The sequence below is a fragment of the Coregonus clupeaformis genome, chromosome 8, assembly GCF_020615455.1.
Source record: "Coregonus clupeaformis isolate EN_2021a chromosome 8, ASM2061545v1, whole genome shotgun sequence".
Lineage (NCBI taxonomy): Eukaryota > Metazoa > Chordata > Actinopteri > Salmoniformes > Salmonidae > Coregonus > Coregonus clupeaformis.
The window spans coordinates 51,842,818-51,869,545 of NC_059199.1; the positions used below are offsets into that span (position 1 = coordinate 51,842,818).

A 26,728-nucleotide genomic window follows, 5' to 3' on the forward strand; every position below is an offset into this window, starting at 1 on the left:
GTGACAATATTTGATTAATATAATGATACATTATTTATTCATATAAATAAAGAACATTTTTGGGAAACAATGGCTAATTAACAAATCAATTTCTTTAAGATTTGAATTCGATTATTTCTAAAAAATGTTTTGCTTGTAAATGGGGACAAGGTGAACCGCAGATTAAGAAAGAGCTCTGTGTAGTCCTACTTTATATGCTATTGGTATTTTGTAGGGCAGGATGCTTGGTGGTCATTGCTCAACTAATGATAATCAATTTAGGTATTTTGTTTTGTTTTTTTGACTGACTTGTTTGGACTTAATTGATATAAAATTTATTTATTCTCTCAATTTGAAATCCCTAAAACATAGCTCTTATTTTTCACATGTAGACATCTAGCAATTATTTGGCCACTAGACCTAATGTTAAGTAAAACAAATTCAAATGTTAAACTGAATAATATAAAAACGGTAAAACGCTACATGAAACTCTGATATCGTTATTTGGACCTTATTATTATTACATTATTATTATTTTTGAAACTCAAAAAATGTCTAAGATGTTTGTGGTTGGTTGATGATTTGGGTGAGTTACTCGATGCTATTATTAAATTGTTCCGTTTTCAATATTTTTTTCTTTTTTTTTTACCAATGTGTGTTTAAGGCACATTGACATTGACCTCAAATCTAAATAACTAAATAAGATTAAGAAAATAACCCGGCAACATTTAGTGTGTTTCCGTTCTCATAAAAAGTAACCTTTGTTCGTCTACACAATCATATCTTAGCAAGAAAATAACCTTAAGTTTGATCAAGCATATGTTTTTTTACTTAGTTAGTCCATCTACTTTGATTGTCGAATTAGAAAATATCGGTATCGCCTTCCCCTCTGCCATATTTGCATCAAGGTGGTTTGGCACTTGGCGCCTCCCATTGAAATTCAACTTGTTGATCAAGCTATATCAGAGTATCAGAGAATAAATATTTTTATTTATTTATTATATTCTGACTCAGAAGATCAACACCAGAAGATTTGATCATTTTATATTGATCTTGAACCATTGCACTTAGCTACTCTAATATTAGCATTCTAATACACTTGTTAAAGGTAATTGCTAGATTATAATCAGTAATTAATGTAACTAGTGGAATGCAGTTGTTTCTAATAAATTATAGAAGTTTCTGATGTTTCACTGACCTAGTAAGCAAGTTGTTTTTAGCTGGGTTGTGTTGTCCATCATGGATTACAGTGTGGTGATCATCTTATTAAATTAACCCTTGTAAATTAACTATTCTATTCTAGTCTGAAGTGAAGTCTAAGTTTGACTTTACTACCAGTGAAAAGTTTGTTGAAGTGGGATTAATGTTGATTGATGTTAATTAATGTTTGTTCAAGAAAGACAGGTGTTCTGAGTTTATGCGTGACATAAATGACTGAAATAGGCCTAAGAAGGCTAAACCCGATTATTCCAAGATTTTAACTGTAATGTGAATGATATTGTTGATCATCCAGATCTAATTGTCAAATTAAATTGACTCCTCAGGTGTTGACGAACCAAACCAAACTAAACTTCTACCGAGACTGTCAGCTACTACTTATTCATATAGAAAAGTATTTCGGATTATTTTGTTATTTTGTTCTGTCTTTGTTGTTAACTTCCGCCAGCGGCACAGCACCATATGTGTATGACTAGGTGGTGGTGGTTGGTGAGACACAGCACCATATGTGTATGACTAGGTGGTGGTGGTTGGTGAGACACAGCACCATATGTGTATGACTAGGTGGTGGTGGTTGGTGAGACACAGCACCATATGTGTATGACTAGGTGGTGGTGGATGGTGAGACACAGCACCATATGTGTATGACTAGGTGGTGGTGGATGGTGAGACACAGCACCATATGTGTATGACTAGGTGGTGGTGGATGGTGAGACACAGCACCATATGCGTATGACTAGGTGGTGGTGGTTGGTAAGACACATCACATCACTCAATGCTTTAATCGGCGAGAACATCACCATCTTGTTGCTGTCTGTCTGTTCCACTTCTAGGATTTACAGAGTCAGATTAGAAACCCCACGTCGTCATAAAGCTCCTGCCCCATTCGGCTGAGAGGGCACTGTGTGGGTGGGGTGGGGCCGGGCGAGGACGGGCGGGGCAGGTGCTAGATGTTGTACTGTAGGGGTGGGCCAAGGACTCGGTATATAAGACCCATTCTACCAACGTAGCCCCTACCTGCTCTGTACACATCTTTCTTATCGTCTCCATATCAATCGTTTAATTATTCATTTAGACGACTTTAACTTAACGCTGGATTAATTACACTTAGCGCTGAATCGATACGTAACATTGTCTCCAGTCTTTTTTTGGGGGGGGGCCTTCGTCAACCTTTTGTATGTGCCTACCTGCCTTCGGTGCAGTTGTTGGCTATCATGAACTACTGCATGCCTGACATGTATGAGATGCCTCATGGCGTGGGCGGTGGCTACCCGTTGCAGGGCGGTGGGGAATACTGCATGTATGGAGGTGATGGTCCCGGGGGATACTGTGAGCCCCAGCCCATGAACCCCATCCACCCTCCCTGCATGGAGCAGGCTTGGCCCCCAAGCCAGCCCTATGCCTGCTCCTACCCAGGACCCAACCCTGTGTTCAAAAGTGAATACTGCAACATGGAAGTGCCTCTCAGCCACTACCACCACCAGCCTGACTACTATTCTGAGGGGAAGTCTGACTTCTCCCACATGCAGTGGATGCAAGAGGTTAACAAGAAAGGTAGGGAATTGGGACTAGGGAGTAGCGCTTATGGCAGTACAACCTGGAAGTAACTAGGGATAGTGTGATGGCTTGACAAGCTGAAAGGTAGGGACTAACCCGGTGGCGTGATGGGGTGACGGCCTGACAGCTTGTGTTGGAGTGCAGTCGTAGAGACGTGCGACAGGTGCACAAATATCTCCTGTTGATTGACTACATCTGACCTGATATTGTTGTATTGTATGTAGTGTGTAACGGTATTTGATGTATGTTAGTCTAGTTTGGCTTGAACAGTGCTTTATCTCGTTGCAAACCGCTGCAGTGTTGAACCTTGCTCGTATGTGTATATATAATATCGCAGTGACTCTTGATACACTATAATCGTAGTGATTGTGATACTATATGGTTATTAACACCGGAACACTGAGGTCTGTGAGTTTATCGGTTGGTAAGTCAAACCATTAGCACAGTTTGTAGTTATGTACTATATATTTTATTTCAAACTGTTGAAGTTTAAAGGCAAATTCAGGCCACCAACATATAACGAGTCCATGGACTTTGAAAAACGTGTTGACAAATGTATGAATTGACTGTCAGTATGTCTCTGCATTTTATTGTCCTGAACAGTGTTCTTAGCGTCTGTCATAATGGTTTGCTACGGGTGGATATTAATTGTCTTGACGACCTGAGCTCCTTCGATCAGGCTTTAGTTTGGACTAATTACAATAAATCCAAGTTGACCTAAGGTTTCATACCGTGCCAGAACTGACCTTGAGCCAGAGGACCTGTTGCATTTTGTGCTTTGTGTGTGTGTGGTGTGTGTGTGTGTGTGTGTGTGTGTGTGTATTGATTGCTGGTGCAGGGAGCAGTCCTACAGACAGGGTAACAGAAGGCTGGAGCGTGCCGGTTGATGGCTTGGCTCTGACTCCCCTCGACTCGTATTTATCATTTATTGACCCCCCCCCACCCCCACACGCTTTAGGCCCTTTTGGAGAACTTTGTGTTGAAATGATTGATGTGAATCTTAAACACAACTGTTGGAATTCACCTCTTTGTTTCTAAGTTGCTGTGTCTAAAAAGATCATGTTCAGTGGTCTGCTTGTGGTCAGACAGTAGTAAATGAATACAGGCATTCCTGGCATACATAATTGGTTGTTTCTGAATGCTGTTTGTATTCAGGTAATTGTGTACCTGTTAACGGATCGTCACTGGCCTATATGGTATGTTTACATGTTATATCTTTCTTTCCTGTTAGGGTACATCCCTAGTTACCTGGACAAGGACGAGTTATGTGTGGTATGTGGGGACAAAGCTACAGGATATCACTATCGCTGTATCACCTGTGAAGGTTGCAAGGTAATAGCAACACTGGACATATGTAATGATAACATGTAATAATACCAACACAACTCCCTAACATGGTTTCACTAGTATCCATTAAAAAGGAGAAATTCAGTTGATGGAAAGAGATGATAATTTAATTCAAATAAATATTCCATTACCACTGCCACCAACCTGACATTAGACAGATAGAATGTTGCAGATCATTGTGTTCCAAACATTACCTTTCAAACATTCCTTGTATCTTTTTTCCAAAGGGTTTCTTCCGGCGGACGATCCAGAAGAACCTGAACCCGACGTACGCGTGTAAGTACGAGGCGAAGTGCATCATCGATAAGGTGACCAGGAACCAGTGCCAGGAATGTCGCTTCAAGAAGTGCATCACTGTCGGCATGGCAACAGACTGTAAGTAGAATTCTGCTTAGTTGAGTTCCCCAGAATAACTTTTATAGAGGATGTTCCCTCTTCTAGAGTGAGAGAGAGATGTATATTAATGTAGCGTAATATTAAAGTTTTCCTATTTAATTGAGAGGACATTCACTACCACTCCTATAGCAGCAAAAAATAATAATAATAATAATAATAATAATAATAATAATAATAATAATAATAATAATAATATTCATGAACTAACTAGCACTACTTCTGATTGGTCAAAAAAAGTGTCTCTATACAGTTGAAGTCGCATGTTAACATACACCTTAGCCAAATACATTTAAACTCAGTTTTTCACAATTCCTGACATTTAATCCTAGTTCCCTGTCTTAGGTCAGTTAGGATCACCACTTTATTTTAAGAATGTGAAATGTCAGAATAATAGTAGAGAGAGTGATTTATTTCAGCTTTTAGTTCTTTCATCACATTCCCAGTGGGTCAGAAGTTTACATACACTCAATTAGTATTTGGTAGCATTGCCTTTAAATTGTTTAACTTGGGTCAAACTTTTCGGGTATCCTTCCACAAGCTTCCCACAATAAGTTGGGTGAATTTTGACCCATTCCTCCTGACAGAGCTGGTGTAACTGAGTCAGGTTTGTAGGCCTCCTTGTTCGCACACGCTTTTTCAGTTCTGCCCACACATTTTCTATAGGATTGAGGTCAGGGCTCTGTGATGGCCACTCCAATACCTTGACTTTGTTGTCCATAAGCCATTTTGCCACAACTTTGGAAGTATGCTTGGGGTCATTGTCCATTTGAAAGACCCATTTGCGACCAAGCTTTAACTTCCTGACTGATGTCTTGAGATGTTGCTTCAATATATCCACATAATTTTCCTTCCTCATGATGCCATCTATTTTGTGAAGTGCACCAGTCCCTCCTGCAGCAAAGCACCCCCACAGCATGATGCTGCCACCCCCATGCTTCATGGTTGGGATGGTGTTCTTCGGCTTGCAAGCATCCCCCTATTTCCTCCAAACATAACGATGGTCATTATGGCCAAACAGTTCTATTTTTGTTTCATCAGACCAGAGGACATTTCTCCAAAGAGTACGATCTTTGTCCCCATGTGCAGTTGCAAACCGTAGTCTGGCTTTTTTATGCCGGTTTTGGAGCAGTGGCTTCTTCCTTGCTGAGCTGCCTTTCAGGTTATGTCGATATAGGACTTGTTTTACTGTGGATATAGATACTTTTGTACCTGTTTCCTTCAGCATCTTCACAAGGTCCTTTGCTGTTGTTCTGGGATTGATTTGCACTTTTCGCACCAAAGTACGTTCATCTCTAGGAGACAGAACGCGTCTCCTTCCTGAGCGGTATGACGGCTGCGCGGTCCCATGGTGTTTATACCTGAGTACTATTGTTTGTACAGATGAACGTGGTACCTTCAGGCATTTGGAAATTGCTCCCAAGGATGAACCAGACTTGTGGAGGTCTACAATCTTTTTTCTGAGGTCTTGGCTGATTTGTTTTGATTTTCCCATGATGTCAAGCAAACAGGCACTGAGTTTGAAGGTAGGCCTTGAAATACAATTGACTCAAATTATGTCAATTAGCCTATCAGAAGCTTCTAAAGCAATGACATCATTTTCTGGAATTTTCCAAGCTGTTTAAAGGCACAGTCAACTTAGTATATGCAAACTTCTGACCCACTGGAATTGTGATACAGTGAATTATAATTGAAATAATCTGTCTGTAAACAATTGTTGGAAAAATTACTTGTGTCATGCACAAAGTAGATGTCCTAACCGACTTGCCAAAACTATAGTTTGTTAACAAGAAATTTGTGGAGTGGTTGAAAAACGAGTTTTAACGACTCCAACCTAAGTGTATGTAAACTTCCGACTTCAACTGTACAGTGGGGGAAAAAAGTATTTAGTCAGCCACCAATTGTGCAAGTTCTCCCACTTAAAAAGATGAGAGAGGCCTGTAATTTTCATCATAGGTACACGTCAACTATGACAGACAAATTGAGAAAACAAATTCCAGAAAATCACATTGTAGGATTTTTTATGAATTTATTTGCAAATTATGGTGGAAAATAAGTATTTGGTCACCTACAAACAAGCAAGATTTCTGGCTCTCACAGACCTGTAACTTCTTCTTTAAGAGGCTCCTCTTTCCTCCACTCGTTACCTGTATTAATGGCACCTGTTTGAACTTGTTATCAGTATAAAAGACACCTGTCCACAACCTCAAACAGTCACACTCCAAACTCCACTATGGCCAAGACCAAAGAGCTGTCAAAGGACACCAGAAACAAAATTGTAGACCTGCACCAGGCTGGGAAGACTGAATCTGCAATAGGTAAGCAGCTTGGTTTGAAGAAATCAACTGTGGGAGCAATTATTAGGAAATGGAAGACATACAAGACATTTACATTTACATTTACGTCATTTAGCAGACGCTCTTATCCAGAGCGACTTACAAATTGGTGCATTCACCTTATAGCCAGTGGCATAACGACTTTACAATTGTATTTTCTTTTTTTTCTTTTTATTATTATTATTATTATTATTTATTTTTTTCTTTTTTTTTGGGGGGGTAGAAGGATTACTTTATCCTATCCCAGGTATTCCTTAAAGAGGTGGGGTTTCAAATGTCTCCGGAAGGTGGTGAGTGACTCCGCTGTCCTGGCGTCGTGAGGGAGCTTGTTCCACCATTGGGGTGCCAGAGCAGCAAACAGTTTTGACTGGGCTGAGCGGGAACTATGCTTCCGCAGAGGAAGGGGAGCCAGCAGGCCAGAGGTGGATGAACGCAATGCCCTCGTTTGGGTGTAGGGACTGATCAGAGCCTGAAGGTACGGAGGTGCCGTTCCCCTCACAGCTCCATAGGCAAGCACCATGGTCTTGTAACAGATGCAAGCTTCAACTGGAAGCCAGTGGAGTGTGCGGAGGAGCGGGGTGACGTGAGAGAACTTGGGAAGGTTGAACACCAGACGGGCTGCGGCATTCTGGATGAGTTGTAGGGGTTTAATGGCACAGGCAGGGAGCCCAGCCAACAGCGAGTTGCAGTAATCCAGACGGGAGATGACGCTTCCTGTGTAAGGCAGGGTCGTACTCTCTGAATGTTGTAGAGCATGAACCTACAGGACCACTGATAATCTCCCTCGATCTGGGGCTCCACGCAAGATCTCCCCCTGTGGGGTCAAAATGATCACAAGAACGGTGAGCAAAAATCCCAGAACCACACGGGGGGACCTAGTGAATGACCTGCAGAGAGCTGGGACCAAAGTAACAAAGCCTACCATCAGTAACACACTACGCCGCCAGGGACTCAAATCCTGCAGTGCCAGACGTGTCCCCCTGCTTAAGCCAGTACATGTCCAGGCCCGTCTGAAGTTTGCTAGAGTGCATTTGGATGATCCAGAAGAGGATTGGGAGAATAGGTCAGATGAAACCAAAATATAACTTTTTGGTAAAATCTCAACTCGTCGTGTTTGGAGGACAAAGAATGCTGAGTTGCATCCAAAGAACACCATACCTACTGTGAAGCATGGGGGTGGAAACATCATGCTTTGGGGCTGTTTTTCTGCAAAGGGACCAGGACGACTGATCCGTGTAAAGGAAAGAATGAATGGGGCCATGTACCGTGAGATTTTGAGTGAAAACCTCCTTCCATCAGCAAGGGCATTGAAGATGAAACGTGGCTGGGTCTTTCAGCATGACAATGATCCCAAACACACCGCCCGGGCAACGAAGGAGTGGCTTCGTAAGAAGCATTTCAAGGTCCTGGAGTGGCCTAGCCAGTCTCCAGATCTCAACCCCATAGAAAATCTTTGGAGGGAGTTGAAAGTCCATGTTGCCCAGCGACAGCCCCAAAACATCACTGCTCTAGAGGAGATCTGCATGGAGGAATGGGCCAAAATACCAGCAACAGTGTGTGAAAACCTTGTGAAGACTTACAGAAAACGTTTGACCTGTGTCATTGCCAACAAAGGGTATATAACAAAGTATTGAGAAACTTTTGTTATTGACCAAATACTTATTTTCCACCATAATTTGCAAATAAATTCATAAAAAATCCTACAATATGATTTAATTGATTTTTTTTCTCAATTTGTCTGTCATAGTTGACGTGTACCTATGATGAAAATTACAGGCCTCTCTCATCTTTTTAAGTGGGAGAACTTTTGGTGGCTGACTAAATACTTTTTTTCCCCACTGTATATACACTACCAGTCAAAAGTTTGGACACCTACCTATTCAAGGGTTTTTCTTTTATTATGTTTTACATTGTAGAGTAATAGGTAAGACATCAAAACTATGAAATAACACATATTGAATCATGTAGTAAACCAAAAAGTGTTAAACAAATCAAAATATATATTTTATATTTCAGATTCTTCAAATAGCCACCCTTTGCCCTGATGACAGATTTGCACACTCTTGGCATTCTCTCAACCAGCTTCACCTGGAATGCTTTTCCAACAGTCTTGAAGGAGTTCCCACATATGCTGAGCACTTGTTGGCTGCTCTTCCTTCATTCTGCGGTCCGACTCATCCCAAACCATCTCAATTGGGTTGAGGTCGGGGGATTGTGGAGGCCAGGTCATCTGATGCAGCACTCCATCACTCTCCTTCTTGGCAAAATAGCCCTTACACAGCCTTGAAGTGTGTTGGGTCATTGTCCTGTTGAAAAACAAATGATAGTCCCACTAAGCCCAAACCAGATGGGATGGCGTATCGCTGTAGAATGCTGTGGTAGCCATGCTGGTTAAGTGTGCCATGAATTCTAAATAAATAACAGACAGTGTCACCAGCAAAGTACCCCCACACCATCACACCTCCTCCTCCATGCTTTACAGTGGGAAATACACATGCAGAGATCATCCGTTCACCCACACCGCGTCTCACAAAGACACAGCGGATGGAACCACAAATCCCCAATTTGGACTCCAGACCAAAGGACACATTTCCACAGGTCTAATGTCCATTGCTCGTATTTCTTCTCCCAAGCAGGTCTCTTCTTCTTATTGGTGTCCTTTAGTAGTGGTTTCTTTGCAGTAATTCAACCATGAAGGTCTGATTCACACAGTCCCCTCTGAACAGTTGATGTTGAGATGTGTCTGTTACTTGAACTCTGTGAAGCATTTATTTGGGCGGCAATTTCTGAGGCTGGTAACTCTAATGAACTTATCCTCTGCAGCAGAGGTAACTCTGGGTCTTCCATTCCTGTCGTGGTCCTCATCAGAGCCAGTTTCATCATAGCGTTTGATGGTTTTTGCGACTGCACTTGAAGATTTTTTCAAAGTTCTTGAAATGTTCCATATTGACTGACCTTCAGTTCTTAAAGTAATGATGGACTGTTGTTTCTCTTTGCTTATTTGAGCTGTTCTTGCCCCCCCCTGCATTAAGAAGGAAATAAATTCCACACATTAACTTTTAAGAAGGCACACCTGTTAATTGAAATGCATTCCAGGTGACTACCTGCTGGTTGAGAGAATGCCAAGAGTGTGCAAAGCTGTCATCAAGGCAAAGGGTGGCTATTTGAAGAATCTCAAATATAAAATATATTTTGATTTGTTTAACACTTTTTTGGTTACTACATGATTCCATATGTGTTATTTCATAGTTTTGATGTCTTCACTATTATTCTACAATATGGAAAATAGTAAAAATAAAGAAAAACCCTTGAATGAGTAGGTGTGTCCAAACTTTTGACTGGTACTGTATGCTCCAATCTACCTGAGAAATCTGCTAACTGAACTTGATGACTGTGCCTGGCCTGCCAGGTGGCTCATCACGGAGAGCTGCTTAACCTGTCTATTTCAGAGTACAGAGATAGAGAGAACTAATGTCATGACTCAACATAACAGATATAGACTGCCAACCTACCCCATTCTTAAATGTTACTCTTTACAAATACTCTAAAAAGCTAATTCATTCTTAGATCCGAAAAAGTCCTGTTTTATTGTGCAATTTCTATAATTTCTATAATGTTATCTCTGTTTTTACTTGAATTTGTATTATTATTTATTTATTGACAGATACTTGAAATGACGGATATTATGATAATATCAGTGTAAATATCAGAGGCAGAGTGCATATGATTTAAATTGTATCTTGTATGTATTGTAAATTGTATTGGGCCATACTTGCGTACATTAGAAAATTGCATTTCTTAAAATAGGTCAACTCTGCCACCAGAGGGATACATGTAAAATGTATCCCTCTGGTGGCCGAGTTGACCTATTTTAAGAACTGCCAGTGGTTTGTGGAGAAAGAGTTTAAGATCTTTGATAAGCTGAAATAATCACAGCCACCTGGTTAGGTTAGCATAGGGCTAACGTGTTCCAGGTTATCTGATGGGACCAGCTACAATGTAGCGTTCTATCACGTGACACTGTGTCATCGACTTTAATTGGCTGATGCTTAAACTTAACCTTGAAACTTTGTCTAATGTTCCCAAATATGGCCCCTATGTGTTTTAAATTGTAGACTTACTCTCTCGCTTCTTTTTCGCTTGATACTTGACAAAACCCCTCCCTTCCTCCCTCTTAATCCCCTCCTCATTCGGGACTCCTTGCCTCCCTCTTTAACCCTCCCTCGCCCTACCACTTCACCCTTCCCCCTGATCCCTAACCCCTCACCCTCCTCCTCCTCCCCTCCTCTACCCCATTCCCCTCCCAGTGGTGCTGGACGACAGCAAGCGGCTCGCCAAGCGGAAGTTGATCGAGGAGAACCGTGAGCGGCGGCGGAAGGAGGAGCTCCAGAAGACGGTGTGGGACCGGCCTGAGCCGTCTCAGGAGGAGTGGGACCTGATCCGCATGGTCACCGAGGCCCACATGTCAACTAACGCCCAGGGCAACCACTGGAAACAGAAACGGAAGTTCTTGGTGAGACGTCTCCTCCGTGGCTGACAGCGTCTAACAAACCATGTCTGTTATGTGAAACATTCCCAGTTCCCACAGTCCCTCTCTTGTCCCCTTCCCTACCTCCCATCCCATCCCCAACCCACCACTGTTCCCAACGTTAATATGTCCATGTTTTTTGTATCTCCTTGTAGAATGGGGAGAATTAGCTGGACGCTGGAGAAAATGTATTCCTCAACGCAGCAGACACTAATTTAAAATGGAACAATCGATTCCTCTTGTTTTCTTCTTTCTCTCTCCTTTCAAGCAGTGTTCTTTAATAATCAAAACAAATACTTAAAACGAATAACTGTTTCTATCTCTCGTGCTTTCTCTCTCTTTCACTCTCTCTTTGTGTGTAGTGTAGTACTTACCTTATAATTTCACTCCTCACATTTTAACCAATTTATTTTATTTTCCATAAAGTCTAATCCTCTTCTGCAGATTGAAGTCTGTCTCAATTTCTTTGACTCTATCCTGGAGTTTCCATGTAGAGAGTACACAAGGCCTAGGCTATGGACTGTTGAGTAGGCCACATATATAGAAAGATTGAATTGTAATTTATTTAATTGAATTGTCATTTATGTATTTATTTAGTATTAGTAATAGTTCCAGATTTAGCAAAACAGCTCATTTTCATCCGTAGTTCCTGTGCAGGCTATATTATTATATAGTATTATATTCGTATTGTAGTATTATATTATGCTATATTATCATAATGTAGATCAGCTTTGATAATCATCAAAATCATCAACTCATTTGTGAGCCTTGACATACAACAGTATAATTTTGATCTGAAAAATTAAAAAATTAAAAAGGTTGAAAGAAATTGGAACCTGAATACCTATAATTAAATATCAGTTTATAAGTATAAAACAAATGCTTCAGCCTGAGCCTAAATCTTGTCATGGAAACTCCACTATGCATTTTGTGTACTACTCACCTGTTTTCTCTCTCTGCACTTACTTGTCTGTCATTTACCTGTCCTCAGTTCAATTCAACTTTTTTTTTTAGTTGGCTTGACACGGGTTCCTCATTGAAACGTTCTTCACAATCTCTGTTGATTGTCCAACAGGTCGAGGAAGCAATGCTACTTAATGAAATAACTTGTAATTTATTCTATACTTCTGACCAGAGTGCAGTGGGGGTGAAGGAAACCAAGGTAAGAACTAGTAGACAAAATATAATACTGAGTTTAAATACTATCAATACGCTTCTCAAATCGCACCTGCTATAGCTAGCTATTATATTATGGGCTAGTGTTAAAATTCAGCCGAGGCTGCCCCTCCTCCTTGCTCGGGCAGGTTTCGGCGTTCGTCGTCACCGGCTTACTAGCCACTACCGCTCCATTTATCATCACTCCATTTGTCTTGTCTTGTCTTGTCAATCACACACACCTGGTACTCATTCTCTCATTAGTCTGTGTATAAGTGTTCCCTCTGCCCCCTTGTCCTTTGTGAGTCATTGTGAGAGTGAGTAGCTCGGTTGAGCTACGCTTTCCTTGTATGTAGCCAAGGTGGATTTTCCCTTGTGCTAGTTTCGTTTTTGACGCTTACTGCGCTCTATTCATGTACACTGAATAAACTCTGGATTTCTCGTGTTTTTACCTCCTGCACCTGACTCCGTCATTCACACCTCATCACATAATCACTCACCCGCTATGGAGTCAGCTGGAGAAGAGTGCACACCTGGAATCGTGGCATGGGTCTAGGAGCATTCCACGATGCTGGCCAGCTTGGGGGAAGCGATGGATCGGGTTCTTCAGGTCGTCCAACGCCTGGAGAGAAGAGGAACCGATCTGTCGAGACCAGCTGGCCAACCAGATCCAGCCACCTACATCACAGCACCCGGAGGGATCCAGATATCCCGACCTCGGGCGTTCGATGGGACGCCGGCTCTGTGTCAGGGATTCCTTCTCCAACTGGAGCTGTACTGCTCCAGTGTCAGGCCGGCGCCATCAGATCGAGAGCAGGTGTCCGTCCTCATTTCCTGCCTCTCGGGGAAAGACCTGGAGTGGGCCAACGCGGTTTGGAGAGAAGGAGGAGCCGCGTTGGAGGACTACAGGGAGTTTGCCTGCCTATTTCGGGCGGTTTTAGATCACCCACCCGAGGGTCGAGAGGCGGGTGAGCAGCTGGTCCACTTGAGACAAGGGACGAGGACAGTACAGGAGTTCGCGCTGGAGTTCCGGATCTTGGAAGCAGGGTCCGGGTGGAATGAGCGGGCCCTTATCAACCAGTTCCGGTGCCATCTACGGGAAGACGTCCGACGGGAGCTAGCCTGCAGTGACACCAGTTTGTCTTTTACCGAACTGGTGGACATGGTCATTCGTCTGGACAACCTGCTGGCAACCAGAGGACGTCCTGGATGAGGGCTGCCCGTTCCCGTCCCAACCGACGCGGATCCAGAGCCCATGGAGCTGGGTGGTGCCGCGCACCGAGAGAGCGGAGGACGACAGCGCCAGTGCCAATCGGTAGGCACGAAGGGACATTCCACCACACGTTGTCGTCAGCGCTCTTTTGGGTCAGGAGGCGGCCGGCAGGGCACTCTCGCATCACCCCAGGTATTGAGCACCCACACTTGTTCAGAGCCCTCTGCTGTGCACTGTACTCTACCCATATACTTTCCTGATTACATGAGAGTTCCCAAGTGTAAGGCACTAGTAGATTCAGGCGCAGCTGGGAACTTTATGGATAAAACTTTTGCACGCCGCCAGGGCATTTCATTAGTTCCCCTATCCATTCCACGCCCCATCAGAGCACTTGATAAAGGAAGTCACAGTACCAGTCACCATGATCACACAGGAGACGCATTGTGAGCAGGTCACTTTCCATCATTGAGTCTCCTGCTTTCCCTGTGGTGTTAGGTATTCCGTGGCTAGCACTCCACAACCCCACTTTCTCATGGCCGCAGAGGGTTCTCACGGGGTGGTCGCGAGAGTGTCAGGGTAGGTGTATGGGTGTTTCCGTTGGTGCAACCACGGTGGAAAGTCCAGACGGTGCCTCCACCGTGCGCATTCCCCCCGAATACCATGATCTGGCACAAGTTTTCTTCAAGAATAAAGCAACTAAATTGCCACCTCATCGGGTGGGGGATTGCGCAATAAACCTTCGGGTAGATGCTGTACCTCCCAGGAGTCATGTGTATCTCCTGTCGCAGGCGGAGACGGAGGCTATGGAGACATACGTCACCGAGTCCCTGCGCCAGGGGTATATACGTCCCTCCACTTCACCCGCCTCCTCGAGTTTCTTTTTTGTGAAGAAGAAAGACGGCGGTCTGCGCCCGTGCATTGACTATCAACCACTGAACAAGGAGACGATTAGATTTAGTTATCCTCTCCCCCTCATTCCGTCAGTGGTTGAGTCATTGCATGGAGCGCGCTTCTTCACTAAATTAGATCTCAGGAGTACGTACAACCTGGTGCGTATCTGAGAGGGAGATGAGTGGAAGACAGCATTCAGCACAACCACGGGGCATTATGAATACCTGGTGATGCCCTATGGTTTGATGAATGCTCCCTCAGTCTTCCAGTCCTTTGTGAACGAGGTGTTTCGGGACATGCTTGGTCGCGGTGTAGTGGTCTACATCGATGACATCTTGGTGTATTCTGCTACGCGCGCCGAGCATGTGTCCCTTGTTCACAAAGTACTGGCCCGACTGTTGGAAAATGACCTTTATGCTAAGGCAGAAAAGTGTATGTTTTTACAGCAGTCCGTCCCCTTCCTCGAATACCGCATTTCTACCACAGGTGTGGAGATGGAGGGCGACCGCATTGCAGCCGTGCGTAATTGGCCGACTCCAACCACGGTAAAGGAGTTGCAGCGATTCCTTGGCTTCGCCATCTATTATCGGAGGTTTATCCGGGGCTTTGGCAAGGTCGCAGCTCCCATTACATCTCTGTTGAAGGGTGGGCCGTCCCGGCTCCGCTGGTCTGCTGAGGCTGACAGGGCCTTCAGTAACCTGAGGGAACTGTTCACCTCGGCCCCGGTACTGGCCCACCCTGATCCATCACTACCGTTCGTAGTGGAGGTGGATGCGTCCGAGGTGGGGATGGGAGCAGTCCTGTCTCAACGCTTGGGCACGCCACCCAAGGTCCGCCCCTGTGCGTTCTTCTCAAAGAAGCTCAGCCCGGCGGAGCAGAACTACGGCGTTGGTGATCGGGAGCTGTTGGCTGTTGTCCGAGCTCTCACCATGTGGAGACATTGGCTCGAGGGGGCGAAACACCCATTCCTCGTCTGGACGGACCACCGTAACCTGGAGTACATCAGGGCAGTGAGGAGGCCGAACCCTCGCCAGGCCAGGTGGGCCCTATTCTTCACCCAGGTTTGATTTCACACTGTCATACATTCCGGGTACGAAGAACGTGAAGGCAGACGCACTGTCCCGGCTGTATGATACAGAGGAGAGGCCCAGAGACAATACCCTCATACTGCCAGACTCCTGCATTGTGGCGCCGGTAGTATGGGCGCGGATATAGCGCAGGCATTACGCACAGATCCATCTCCACCGCAATGTCCAGCTGGGCTGCAGTACATGCCTGCGCTTATCCGTGATCAACTGATCTACTGGGTACACACGTCACCCTCCTCTGGTCACCTAGGTATCGGTCGTACAGTGCGCTGCCTGACCGAAAAGTACTGGTGGCCTACCTTGGCTAAGTACGTGAGGGTGTATGTTTCCTCCTGCTCAGTGTGCGCCCAGAGTAAGGCACCTAGCCACCTCCCAGCGGGTAAGTTAAAACCTTTACCTGTTCCACAACGACCATGGTCTCATTTGAGTGTTGATTTTTTAACTGATCTGCCTCGCTCTCAAGGGAACACCACCATCCTGGTCGTTGTGGACCGCTTTTCGAAGTCCTGCCGCCTCCTTCCTCTGCCCGGTCCTTCCACGGCTCTGCAAACTGCGGAGGCCCTGTTTACACACGTCTTCCAGCACTACGGGGTACCAGAGGATATAGTGTCTGTCCGAGGTCCCCGGTTCACGTCAAAAGTCTGGAAGGCATTCATGGAACGTCTGGGAGTCTCGTCAGCCTGACCTCTGGGTTCCACCCTGAGAATAATGGGCAGGTGGAACAGGTAAATCAGGATGTGGGTAGGTTCCTGAGGTCCTATTGCCAGGACCGGCCGGGGGAGTGGTTGGTGTTCCTGCCATGGGCAGAATATGCCCAGAACTCTCTCCGCCACTCCTCTACGAACCTAACGCCATTTCAGTGTGTTTTAGGTTATCAACCGGTTCTGGCACGTTGGCACCAGAGCCAGACCGAAGCTCCTGCGGTGGATGACTGGTTTTGGCGCGCGGAGGAAACTTGGAACGCTGCCCATGTTCACCTCCAACGCGCCGTGCGTTGTCAGAAGGAAAACGCTGACTGTCACCGCAGTGAGGCCCCCGTCTTTGTACCGGGGGATCGGGTCTGGCTCTCGACCCGGAATCTGCCCCACCGCCTGCTCTGCCGGAAGCTGAGCCCACGGTTTGTAGGGCCGTTCAAAGTCCTGAGGAGAATCAACGAGGTTAACTGATTACCGTATTAACCCCTCGTTTCATGTGTCTCTCCTCAGGCCGTTGGTGGCTGGTCCTTTGGACAACGAGGGGGCACCGGCGTACTCTGTCCATTCCATACTGGATTCGAGGCGCCGGGTGGGGGGCATTCAGTACCTCGTGGAGTGGGAAGGGTACGGTCCGGAGGAACGGTGCTGGGTCCCGGTGAGGGATATCCTCGATCCCTCTCTGTTGAGGGACTTCCATCGTCGCCATCCGGCTCGCCGTGCTCCGCGTCCTCCTGGCCGTCCCCGAGGCCAGGGTCGGCGCGCTGCTGGAGCTGCGCGTCAAGGGGGGGGTACTGTCACGAATTCAGGCTGCCCCTCCTTGCTCGGGCAAGTTTCTGCGTTCGTCGTCACTGGCTTACTAGGCACTACCGCTCCATTTATCATCACTCCATTTGTCTTGTCTTGTCTTGTCAATCACACACACCTGGTACTCATTCCCTCATTAGTCTGTGTATGTGTTCCCTCTGCCCCCTTGTCCTTTGTGAGTGATTGTTCATTGTGAGAGTAGCTCGGTTGAGCTACACTTTCCTTGTATGTAGCCAAGGTGGATTTTCCCTTGTGCTAGTTTCGTTTTGACGCTTACTGCGCTTTATTCATGTACACTGAATAAACTCTGGATTTCTGTGTTTTTACCTCCTGCGCCTGACTCCGTCATTCACACCTCATCACAACAGTGCTGTATATGGGTCATTCAAATTGGGGTTTGAAAAGAAAATCTAATTTGGATCCTATTTCTAGACATACAGTTGAAGTCCGAAGTTTACATACACCTTAGCCAAATACATTTAAACTCAGTTTTTCACAATTCCTAACATTTAATCCTAGTAAAAATTCCCTGTCTTAGGTCAGTTAGGATCACCACTTTATTTTAAGAATGTGAAATGTCAGAATAATAGTAGTTATTTCATCACATTCCCAGTGGGTCAGAAGTTTACATACACTCAATTAGTATTTGGTAGCATTGCCTTTAAATTGTTTAACTTGGTTCAAACGTTTCGGGTAGCCTTCCACAAGCTTCCCACAATAATGAGATGTTGCTTCAATATATCCACATAATATTCCTTCCTCATGATGCCATCTATTTTGTGAAGTGCACCAGTCCCTCCTGCAGCAAAGCACCCCCACAGCATGATGCTGCCACCCCCATGCTTCACGGTTGGGATGGTGTTCTTCGGCTTGCAAGCATCCCCCTTTTTCCTCCAAACATAACGATGGTCATTATGGCCAAACAGTTCTATTTTTGTTTCATCAGACCAGAGGACATTTCTCCAAAAAGTACGATCTTTGTCCCCATGTGCAGTTGCAAACCGTAGTCTGGCTTTTTTATGGCGGTTTTGGAGCAGTGGCTTCTTCCTTGCTGAGCTGCCTTTCAGGTTATGTCGATATAGGACTTGTTTAACTGTGGATATAGATACTTTTGTACCCGTTTCCTTCAGCATCTTCACAAGGTCCTTTGCTGTTGTTCTGGGATTGATTTGCACTTTTCGCACCAAATTACGTTAATCTCTAGGAAACAGAACGCGTCTCCTTCCTGAGCGGTATGACGGCTGCGTGGTCCCATGGTGTTTATACTTGTGTACTATTGTTTGTACAGATGAACGTGGTACCTTCAGGCGTTTGGAAATTGCTCCCAAGGATGAACCAGACTTGTGGAGGTCTACCATTTTTTTCTGAGGTCTTGGCTGATTTATTTTGATTTTCCCATGATGTCAAGCAAAGAGGCACTGAGTTTGAAGGTAGGCCTGAAATACATCCACAGGTACACCTCCAATTGACGCAAATGATGTCAATTAGCCTATCAGAAGCTTCTAAAGCCATAAACTTCTGACCCACTGGAATTGTGATACAGTGAATTATAAGTGAAATAATCTGTCTGTAAACAATTGTTGGAAAAATTACTTGTGTCATGCTCAAAGTAGATGTCCTAACCGACTTGCCAAAACTATAGTTTGTTAACAAGAAATTTGTGGAGTGGTTGAAAAATGAGTTTTAATGACTCCAACCTACGTGTATGTAAACTTCCGACTTCAACTGTATCTACAACTCACACACTTTTTGTATTGCATATTTTAAATAGTTTCCAGAATTCCTTACCAGGCACTAAATTATTCACTACCGAAACAGTGAAAAGTTGCAGTTAAGGGAGAGCCATGCACAGTATTGATAATTTGGATTAACCTTCTATTACAGATTAATTTGAGAAGTGTAATACAAAATGTGCAAAATAGTAAAAACACGATTTTTAACCTGACTTTCAAACCCTTTACAATTCATTTAGAGAAACATTTCACCATCAATGTCAGGCTCTGACCAATGGACAATTTCCCCTGTCTTCACAGATCAAGCTTCTCGCACACTTTGGCTGCGTTTACACAGGCAGCTCAATTCTGATATTTATTTAACTAATTGGTCTTTTGACCAATCAGATCAGCTCTGAAAAAGATCTGATGTGAAAAGATCTGATGTGATTGGTCAAAAGACCAATTAGTGGAAAATATATCAGAATTGGGCAGCCTGTGTAAAGCAGCCTGTGTCGTACACACTTTGGCTGATTTGAACATGTCGCTGTGTAACTTTTGTGGGGGGAGGGATTAGGCTGAGGAACACTGTATACCATATCTTAACTGACTTGCCTAGTTAAATAAAGGTTTAAAATAATTTAAAAAATTAGACCTCTTGGCGTAACGGTTAAGGTATTGGCTTGACAGTCGCTGGACCTGGGTTCGAGTCCCGGTCTGGGCTACCCCCTGAATGTCCTCCATTTAAAGACAAAATAAGTGGTTTCGTCTAATGCAGTGCATTACTTTGACTTCGAGAGAGAAATAATGATCTATGTGTTTAATGTAGATTATCATATCAAATGTTTTTTTCAAGAGATGTAAAGAAATACAATGGATTAACAATCAAGTGTCAATTACCGAAACAATCATGTCAATACCAAAACTAAGCAAATTGTTTCAGTTGTGACCGTTTCAGTTTTGACCATTTAGACTTTAATTAATCCCCATAGATACCATATGGCTAGCTAGCTATCTTTTGGACAGTTGTACATCCAAAAAACATATATTTTATTCCCAACACCATACATATATATTTTTTATATTATATGTTCGGTATTGACACATCATGGGGCCATGATGGAGAGGGATGCAATCCCATTTCCTGGTTATAATTGTAGGGATGTGACTTAAGTGTTTCAGTAGCGACATACAGTACAAAGTGGGCAATCTTTTTCTCTCAGAGAAAGAAAAAATATATATTTTAAATAAGAAACTAAAATAATTAGAACAGTATCTTTCAATTTAATAATAAAACAACTCAATATGTTCTAGTGAAATAATAGTGTAAAAAATATTACAAAAATCATGGATTGCTTTATTTTCAAACATGAATTTTAGGAGTCAGGGTGGAGTACAGCCACCTCTCAATAGAAATGGGTATATAAACCATGACTTTGTACTATATTAATTTAACAATATGTGTGTTATTGCCTTGGCATGAATTAGAATAGATCATGATGTTAATAAATGTCTTAAGTTTGAAGATGATCTTTTTTTAAATCATTTTTTGACTGGGGACAGCAATTTGAACCACTTCTCTAGAATGATCCATATAGCTTTAAGTGCTGTGTATACAGTATGTAGCTAGTTCTCCGCTAGCTGTGACAGTTGAAAGGCATACAGTGGAGAAGGACTCAAAGGGATAATGTTATTATTGTGTTTTATTATTTAATCAATATGCCTATTGATTTAAAGCCAAAGCAACGGAAGCTGGGGGGTGCTGTACACAGTGCTTTGTCCTCTGCTACTCAACTCAATCTGGGCTCTTTGCTTACGCGCTCACTCTATAATATAATAATAATAATATGCCATTTAGCAGACGCTTTTATCCAAAGCGACTTACAGTCATGCGTGCATACATTTTTGTGTATGGGTGGTCCCGGGGATCGAACCCACTACCCTGGCGTTACAAGCGCTGTGCTCTACCAGCTGAGCTACAGAGGACCACTCTACTCTCTCTAGTGCTCTTATGTCACTTCTGGTCAGAAGGCAAGTAGTTGAATATGTTATAATAATAATAATACCGTATCAGTGGATAACCCTAGTCAAAGACTCTGCCAACTGAGGATGAGAAAATTAATGGCTTGCACTTTGCACTATCCCTCCTTTTTAAGTTTCCCTACTTTCCTCCTTTTCCCTCCTGAACAACGGTCACAGTGGAAACGCTGTCCACTTTGTTTTCGTGTTATGCTGTTATACTCGTTGACCTGTCTCACACTTAGAGGAGAAAGAGGAGAACGTGTTGTGTTGTGTGGTCTGTTTGTCTATCTTTCTAGCTGCGTCTGAGTTATCACCCTCCTCCCTAGATAGTACACTACTTTTGACCTATGTTCAAAAGTACTGCACTATATAGGTTGCACCCTATTTCAGACGCACCCTCTGTCTTGTGGTCTTTTAGTAGTCTGTCCCTGTCTAGCCCTGTTGAACGTACCTACATCCTCCCTCTTCTTCTTGTCATTTCAGCCCGAGGACATTGGTCAAGCACCGGTCATAAATGCACCTGAAGGGAGCAAAGTGGACATAGAAGCCTTCAGTCAGTTTACAAAAATTATCACCCCCGCCATTACCCGAGTGGTGGACTTTGCCAAAAAGCTGCCTATGTTCTGTGAGGTACGTAAGTAAGCAAGGTAGTTTTACTTTATTGAAACTGAAATAAAAAATTAAATTATTATCAAGCTATATATTTTTTTTTGGGGGGGGGGTTCATATTTTTGTTCTCTTTTCATATGATTGATTTCCTAATTATTTATCATTGAGGATGGCAATAAAGATATTGGTTATAAAACACAATAACTTAAACAGAAACAAACTCAATTTTAAAAAAAACATCAACAACATAAGCAATTTCACTAAAATAAAAAATTAAAAGAGAGAAAATGTTCAAACAAAAAATGTAAAATGAATTCAATATTTAGTTTATAGTTAAATATAAATTGTGTGAATTATGTTTTTGTTTAGTGCTACATTTCTACTTGTCTTTCATATAAAAAAAATCAAATACCTTAACTAATACTAAAACAGAAATAGAAATGGTCTCAACATGTAAAGCTAAACAAAATCAACATAATTATTAATATAATAAACTAAATTGAAATTCTAATGAATTTGGGATGTACAGAGTTCAGTTTGTAGTAAATGCTAACACTACTAATATATGTGAACATAAACGTTCTAACATAATTTCTGGAGTTTTACCTCTCCTGTGCATTCTCCTATTTTCCCTTTTAATTCTTACAATCACATCAGTCGTTCATCTTTTATGTGCAAATAAATCAATAAAAAATCTATAACAATGTTTGCTCTCTGTGTTTGTCTCTCTCCTTCCAGCTGCCTTGTGAAGACCAGATTATCCTATTGAAAGGCTGCTGCATGGAGATCATGTCTTTACGGGCGGCCGTTCGCTACGACCCCGAGAGTGAGACGCTGACGCTTAACGGAGAGATGGCCGTGACCCGCGGCCAGCTGAAGAACGGAGGCCTGGGTGTGGTGTCGGACGCCATCTTTGATTTGGGCGTGTCGCTGTCGTCGTTCCACCTGGACGACTCTGAGGTCGCTCTGCTACAGGCCGTCATCCTCCTGTCCTCCGGTGAGAGAGAGACAAGCTTGCCGGCACACACACACACTTGTTGCGTCACCACACTACCAGACATCCAGCCCTTTGTTTTCTCTACACGCAGGCTTATGGGTTATATCACCACCATGACAAATACACCTTCTAAAAGTGTTTTAAAGGGCGAGGGGGTCATGGCCATTGAAACTGAGGGGCCACAGTCCAGCAGCAGTTTTAACCACTTGTAAGCTGACAATATATTTTTATTTTTATTTTTTAGTCATTTAGCAGACGCTCTTATCCAGAGCGACTTACAGGAGCAATTAGGGTTAAGTGCCTTGCTTAAGGGTACATCGACAGATTTTTCACCTAGTCGGCTCGGGGATTAGAACCAGCGACCTTTCGGTTACTGGCACAACGCTCTTACCCACTAAGCTACCTGCCAGAAGATATTGCTTTTTTACGGATAGTTAATTCAAATATATCCTTTAAAAGGTGCCACATAAAAAATTGGGTGAATTCTAAAACTTCTATAAGAGTGTTCTTTAATATTCTATTTCGTGTTGTTTTTTTGGTATAATTTGGTAATGACCTGCCATTTTAATCTTGAACTATTTGGCAAGATGACAAGTAGGTTACATTACAAGTAGTTTAGGAACTTGTAGGAAATAGGAATATATTGTGGGTGAGACGGAAAGAGAGCGGCAGGCCCCTGAGTTCAAACAGATAGAAAATTGGTCTAACAGCACACCATATTAACCCCTGTCCCATGTGTAGAAAGAGGATTTACATTAACGGTATATCATGAAACGTACATTACACATCTATAATCACACATGTAGCTTTAGCGGTATTATGTGCTAATAGATGTTTATACCATGGCATTGTTGAATACTTGTTTCTTATTGGCTTGAAGGGCATTCTAGAGTGTGCATTATTTCCCTATAACACACAGTATATTTGCACGGTAGAATTGAAAGGCTATGGTTCATTCTTACATGTTCTATGTTTGAGCTGCTTTTGAAAGCAAAAGTCTAATTGAAAACATTATTAATCACAAAACCCACTGATATTGCCGACTACTTTAATGATTTTTTCATTGGCAAGATTAGCAAATTTAGGCATGACAAGTATATCTGACCAAATTATGAAAGACAAGCATTGTACTTTTGAATTCCATAAAGTGAGTGTGGAAGAGGTGAAAAAATGATTGTTGTCTATCAACAATGACAAGCCACCGGGGTCTGACAACTTGGATGAAAAATTACTGAGGATAATAGCGGATGATACTGCCACTCCTATTTGCCATATCTTCAATTTAAGCAAAAGTCATACCGCTACCTAAGAATAGTAAAGCCCCCTTTACTGGCTCAAATAGCCAACCAATCAGCATGTTACCAACCCTTAGTTTGACCAGATACAATGCTATTTTGACATTATCGATCATAGTCTGCTGCTGGAAAAACTTCTGTGTTATGGCTTTACACCTCCTGCTATATTGTAGATAAAGAGTTACCTGTCTAACAGAACATAGAGGGTGTTCTTTAATGGAAGCCTCTCCAACATAATCCAGGTAGAATCAGCATTTCCGCAGGGCAGCTGTCTAGGCCCCTTACTTTTTTCAATCTTTACTAACGACATCCACTGGCTTAGAGTAAAGCCAGTGTGTCTATGTATGCGGATGACTCAAGACAATACACGTCAGTTACTACAGCGAATGAAATGACTGCAACACTTAACAAAGAGCTGCAGATAGTTTCAGAACAGGTGGCAAGGAATAAGTTAGTCCTAAATATTTCTAAAACTAAAAGCATTGTATTTGGGACAAATCATTCACTAAACCCTAAACCTCATCTAAATCTTGTAATGAATAATGTGTAAATTGAGCAAGTTGAGGTGACTAAACTGCTTGGCGTAACCCTGGAATTTAAACAGTCATGGTCAAAACATATTGATACAACAGTAGCTAAGATGGGGAGAAGTCTGTCCATAATAAAACGTTGCTCTGCCCTCTTAACCATACGTGTTGCAAGAAAGCTAGCAAGAAAAAAAAAAAAAGCTAGAAAAAAAAGAAAGCTAGAAGAAAGCTAGCAGTGGGAATGTTCGTGGAATACTTGCTAACAAAGTGCAGTGGAATTGTATGTGTATACTGTCTTAAAGTTATTTATTGGCAATATGTCACACAAAGAAATCTACTACTCAGACAAATATAACGACGAACACTATGAATACAGACATGTTGTGTTGCCGCGGGAGATGGTGAAACAAGTCCCCAAATCCCACCTGATGTCTGAGGATGAGTGGAGGCGAATGGGAGTGCAGCAGTCTCTTGGATGGGTGCACTATATGATCCATGAACCTGAGCCTCACATTCTGCTGTGTAGGCGACCACTTCCGAACTTAGGAACATTACAATTGGCTCAGAACAGGGCAGCACGGCTGGCCCTTAAAAGTACACGGGAAGCTAAAATTAATGATATGCATGTCAATCTTTCATGGCTCAAAGTGGAGGAGATATTGACTTCATCACTACTTAATTTTGTAAGAAGTGTTGACAAGCTGAATGCACCAAGCTGTTTGTTTAAACTACTAGCACACAGCTCGGACACCCATGCATACCCCACAAGACATGCCACCAGAGGTCTCTTCACAATCCCCAAGTCCAGAACAGACTATGGGAGGTGCACAGTACTACATAGAGCCATGACTACATGGAACTCTATTCCACATCAGGTAACTGATGCAAGCAGTAGAATCAGATTTTAAAAACAGATAAAAATATACCTTACGGAACAGCGGGGACTGTGAAGAGACACACAAAGGTACAGACACACGCATACGCACACAAGCACTAGCACACACACGCTACACACACGTACATTGTAATATTGTTGTATGGTGGTATTATACACTTTCTATTGTAGATATGTAGTGATGTAATAATGTTATATGATGTACAGCACTTCGAGATATTAGCTGATGTAAGAAGGGCTATATAAAATAAAATTGATTGATTGATTGATACTGTTTCATATTTTGTTTTATATGTAATGTAAGTGCCTTAATGTGTTTGGATCCCAGGAAGAGTTGCTGCTGCCTTGGCAACAGCTAATGGGGATCCCCAATAAATAAAAAAATACAAATTGGCATTGTTGAATTCGATTGTCATAATGGCAAGCTAGGACTGATGGTTTGGTTAGCTAAAAAGCTTGAAAATAATGCAACTCCGTGGAAGGTCAGTTCCACGTCGTTCATTATTTTCCATAGAACACATAGCCCGTCCTTGATTATCCCTTACTTATTATTTATGATATACACTTACAGTAACTTGTACACAATCAATATTGAGATATATATATTATATATATTTATTCATATACAATAAATTGTTAGCAAAGAGCCTATAGTTCCTGTGGCTTACCACATAAACCCAACAGCCAGCCTCCTGTGAGACCTGTAGCAAAACAGTCAGTAAGCAATGAAACAGTCAGCAAAGGCAGTAAGTCAGTGTCTGCCATCCTGTTTTCATGTTTGATTAACCACAGTCAGTCACACGTCAATACTGCAATTAAACAATCAGTAAACCTTGGTAAGTATGTAAAACAGTCAGTAAATCCCAAAGCCAGTAAGTCAGTGTATGCCGGCCTGTTTTCGTGTGTGATTAACCACAGTCAGTCACACGTCAATACTGCTGTTAACTTCCACCAGAGTTTTTTTTAAACCCATTAAGCCAATCTTTCACATAGCGATTATCAGGGATTACAGAGCCCACCCTTGGAAAGGCAACCATCTAATGATGAGACTACAATAGCCGTCCGGGAGATTGACGTTCAAAATCAATAGCTTTGTGCTGGGGCCACACATCTCCCTCCCTCCCTCCGTCTCTAAGACAATGCCTTCTCTGTTATGTGAAGCCATCGATCTCCTATTATATCCCCATGCACAGATTGTCTGCATTTACTTTTATAGTTGTGAAATCAATGGCAAATGCGAGCCAATCTGCTATTCGTTCTAATAATTCTGTAGCATACTTACTCAAAACTCAATACTTTTATAAATCGAAAGTTCTGTAAATCTATCGCACATGCAACCCCTGGAGTGATTAAAACAAGCTAGCGACAGATTACAGGACATCCGATTAATACAAGTATTGAGTTTTAAAGGTATAGAGTCTATCTCCAATGAGATGGTGTTTGTACATTAGGGTTGGATTAGTATAA

The 26,728-nt window shown here is 42.8% G+C and overlaps 2 protein-coding genes across 8 annotated transcripts in view; both read left to right on the forward strand.

Annotated features, from left to right (window-relative positions):
* Positions 1–26,728, forward strand: part of LOC121571921 (thyroid hormone receptor beta) — a 179,379-nt gene that overhangs the window by 147,955 nt on the left and 4,696 nt on the right. For 2 of the 7 annotated variants that reach the window (XM_045222058.1, XM_045222059.1), the window contains exons 6-11: positions 3,986–4,086; positions 4,329–4,476; positions 11,138–11,343; positions 12,434–12,520; positions 21,422–21,568; positions 22,286–22,544. In XM_045222058.1, coding sequence (XP_045077993.1) covers positions 3,986–4,086; positions 4,329–4,476; positions 11,138–11,343; positions 12,434–12,520; positions 21,422–21,568; positions 22,286–22,544 — 948 coding nt within the window. Of the gene's footprint in view, positions 1–2,230; positions 2,752–3,985; positions 4,087–4,328; positions 4,477–11,137; positions 11,344–12,433; positions 12,521–21,421; positions 21,569–22,285; positions 22,545–26,728 lie in introns of those variants that run through there. The other 5 variants (XM_045222056.1, XM_045222057.1, XM_045222060.1 and 2 more) reach the window with 5 other exon arrangements.
* LOC121570990 (cyclin-dependent kinases regulatory subunit 2-like) lies at positions 24,445–26,302 on the forward strand. Its single transcript, XM_045222420.1, has 2 exons — positions 24,445–24,992; positions 26,255–26,302. The coding sequence occupies exons 1-2, from the start codon at positions 24,684–24,686 to the stop codon at positions 26,300–26,302; spliced, it is 357 nt and encodes a 118-aa protein (XP_045078355.1). The 5' UTR covers positions 24,445–24,683.

Bases quoted from the DNA above. Each gene is read 5' to 3' on its own strand.
- LOC121570990 (XM_045222420.1), top strand. From the start codon at position 24,684: ATGTCACACAAAGAAATCTACTACTCAGACAAATATAACGACGAACAC. The intron at 24,993-26,254 runs GTCAATCTTTCA...TCTTTCACATAG, and splicing joins CTAAAATTAATGATATGCAT to CGATTATCAGGGATTACAGA.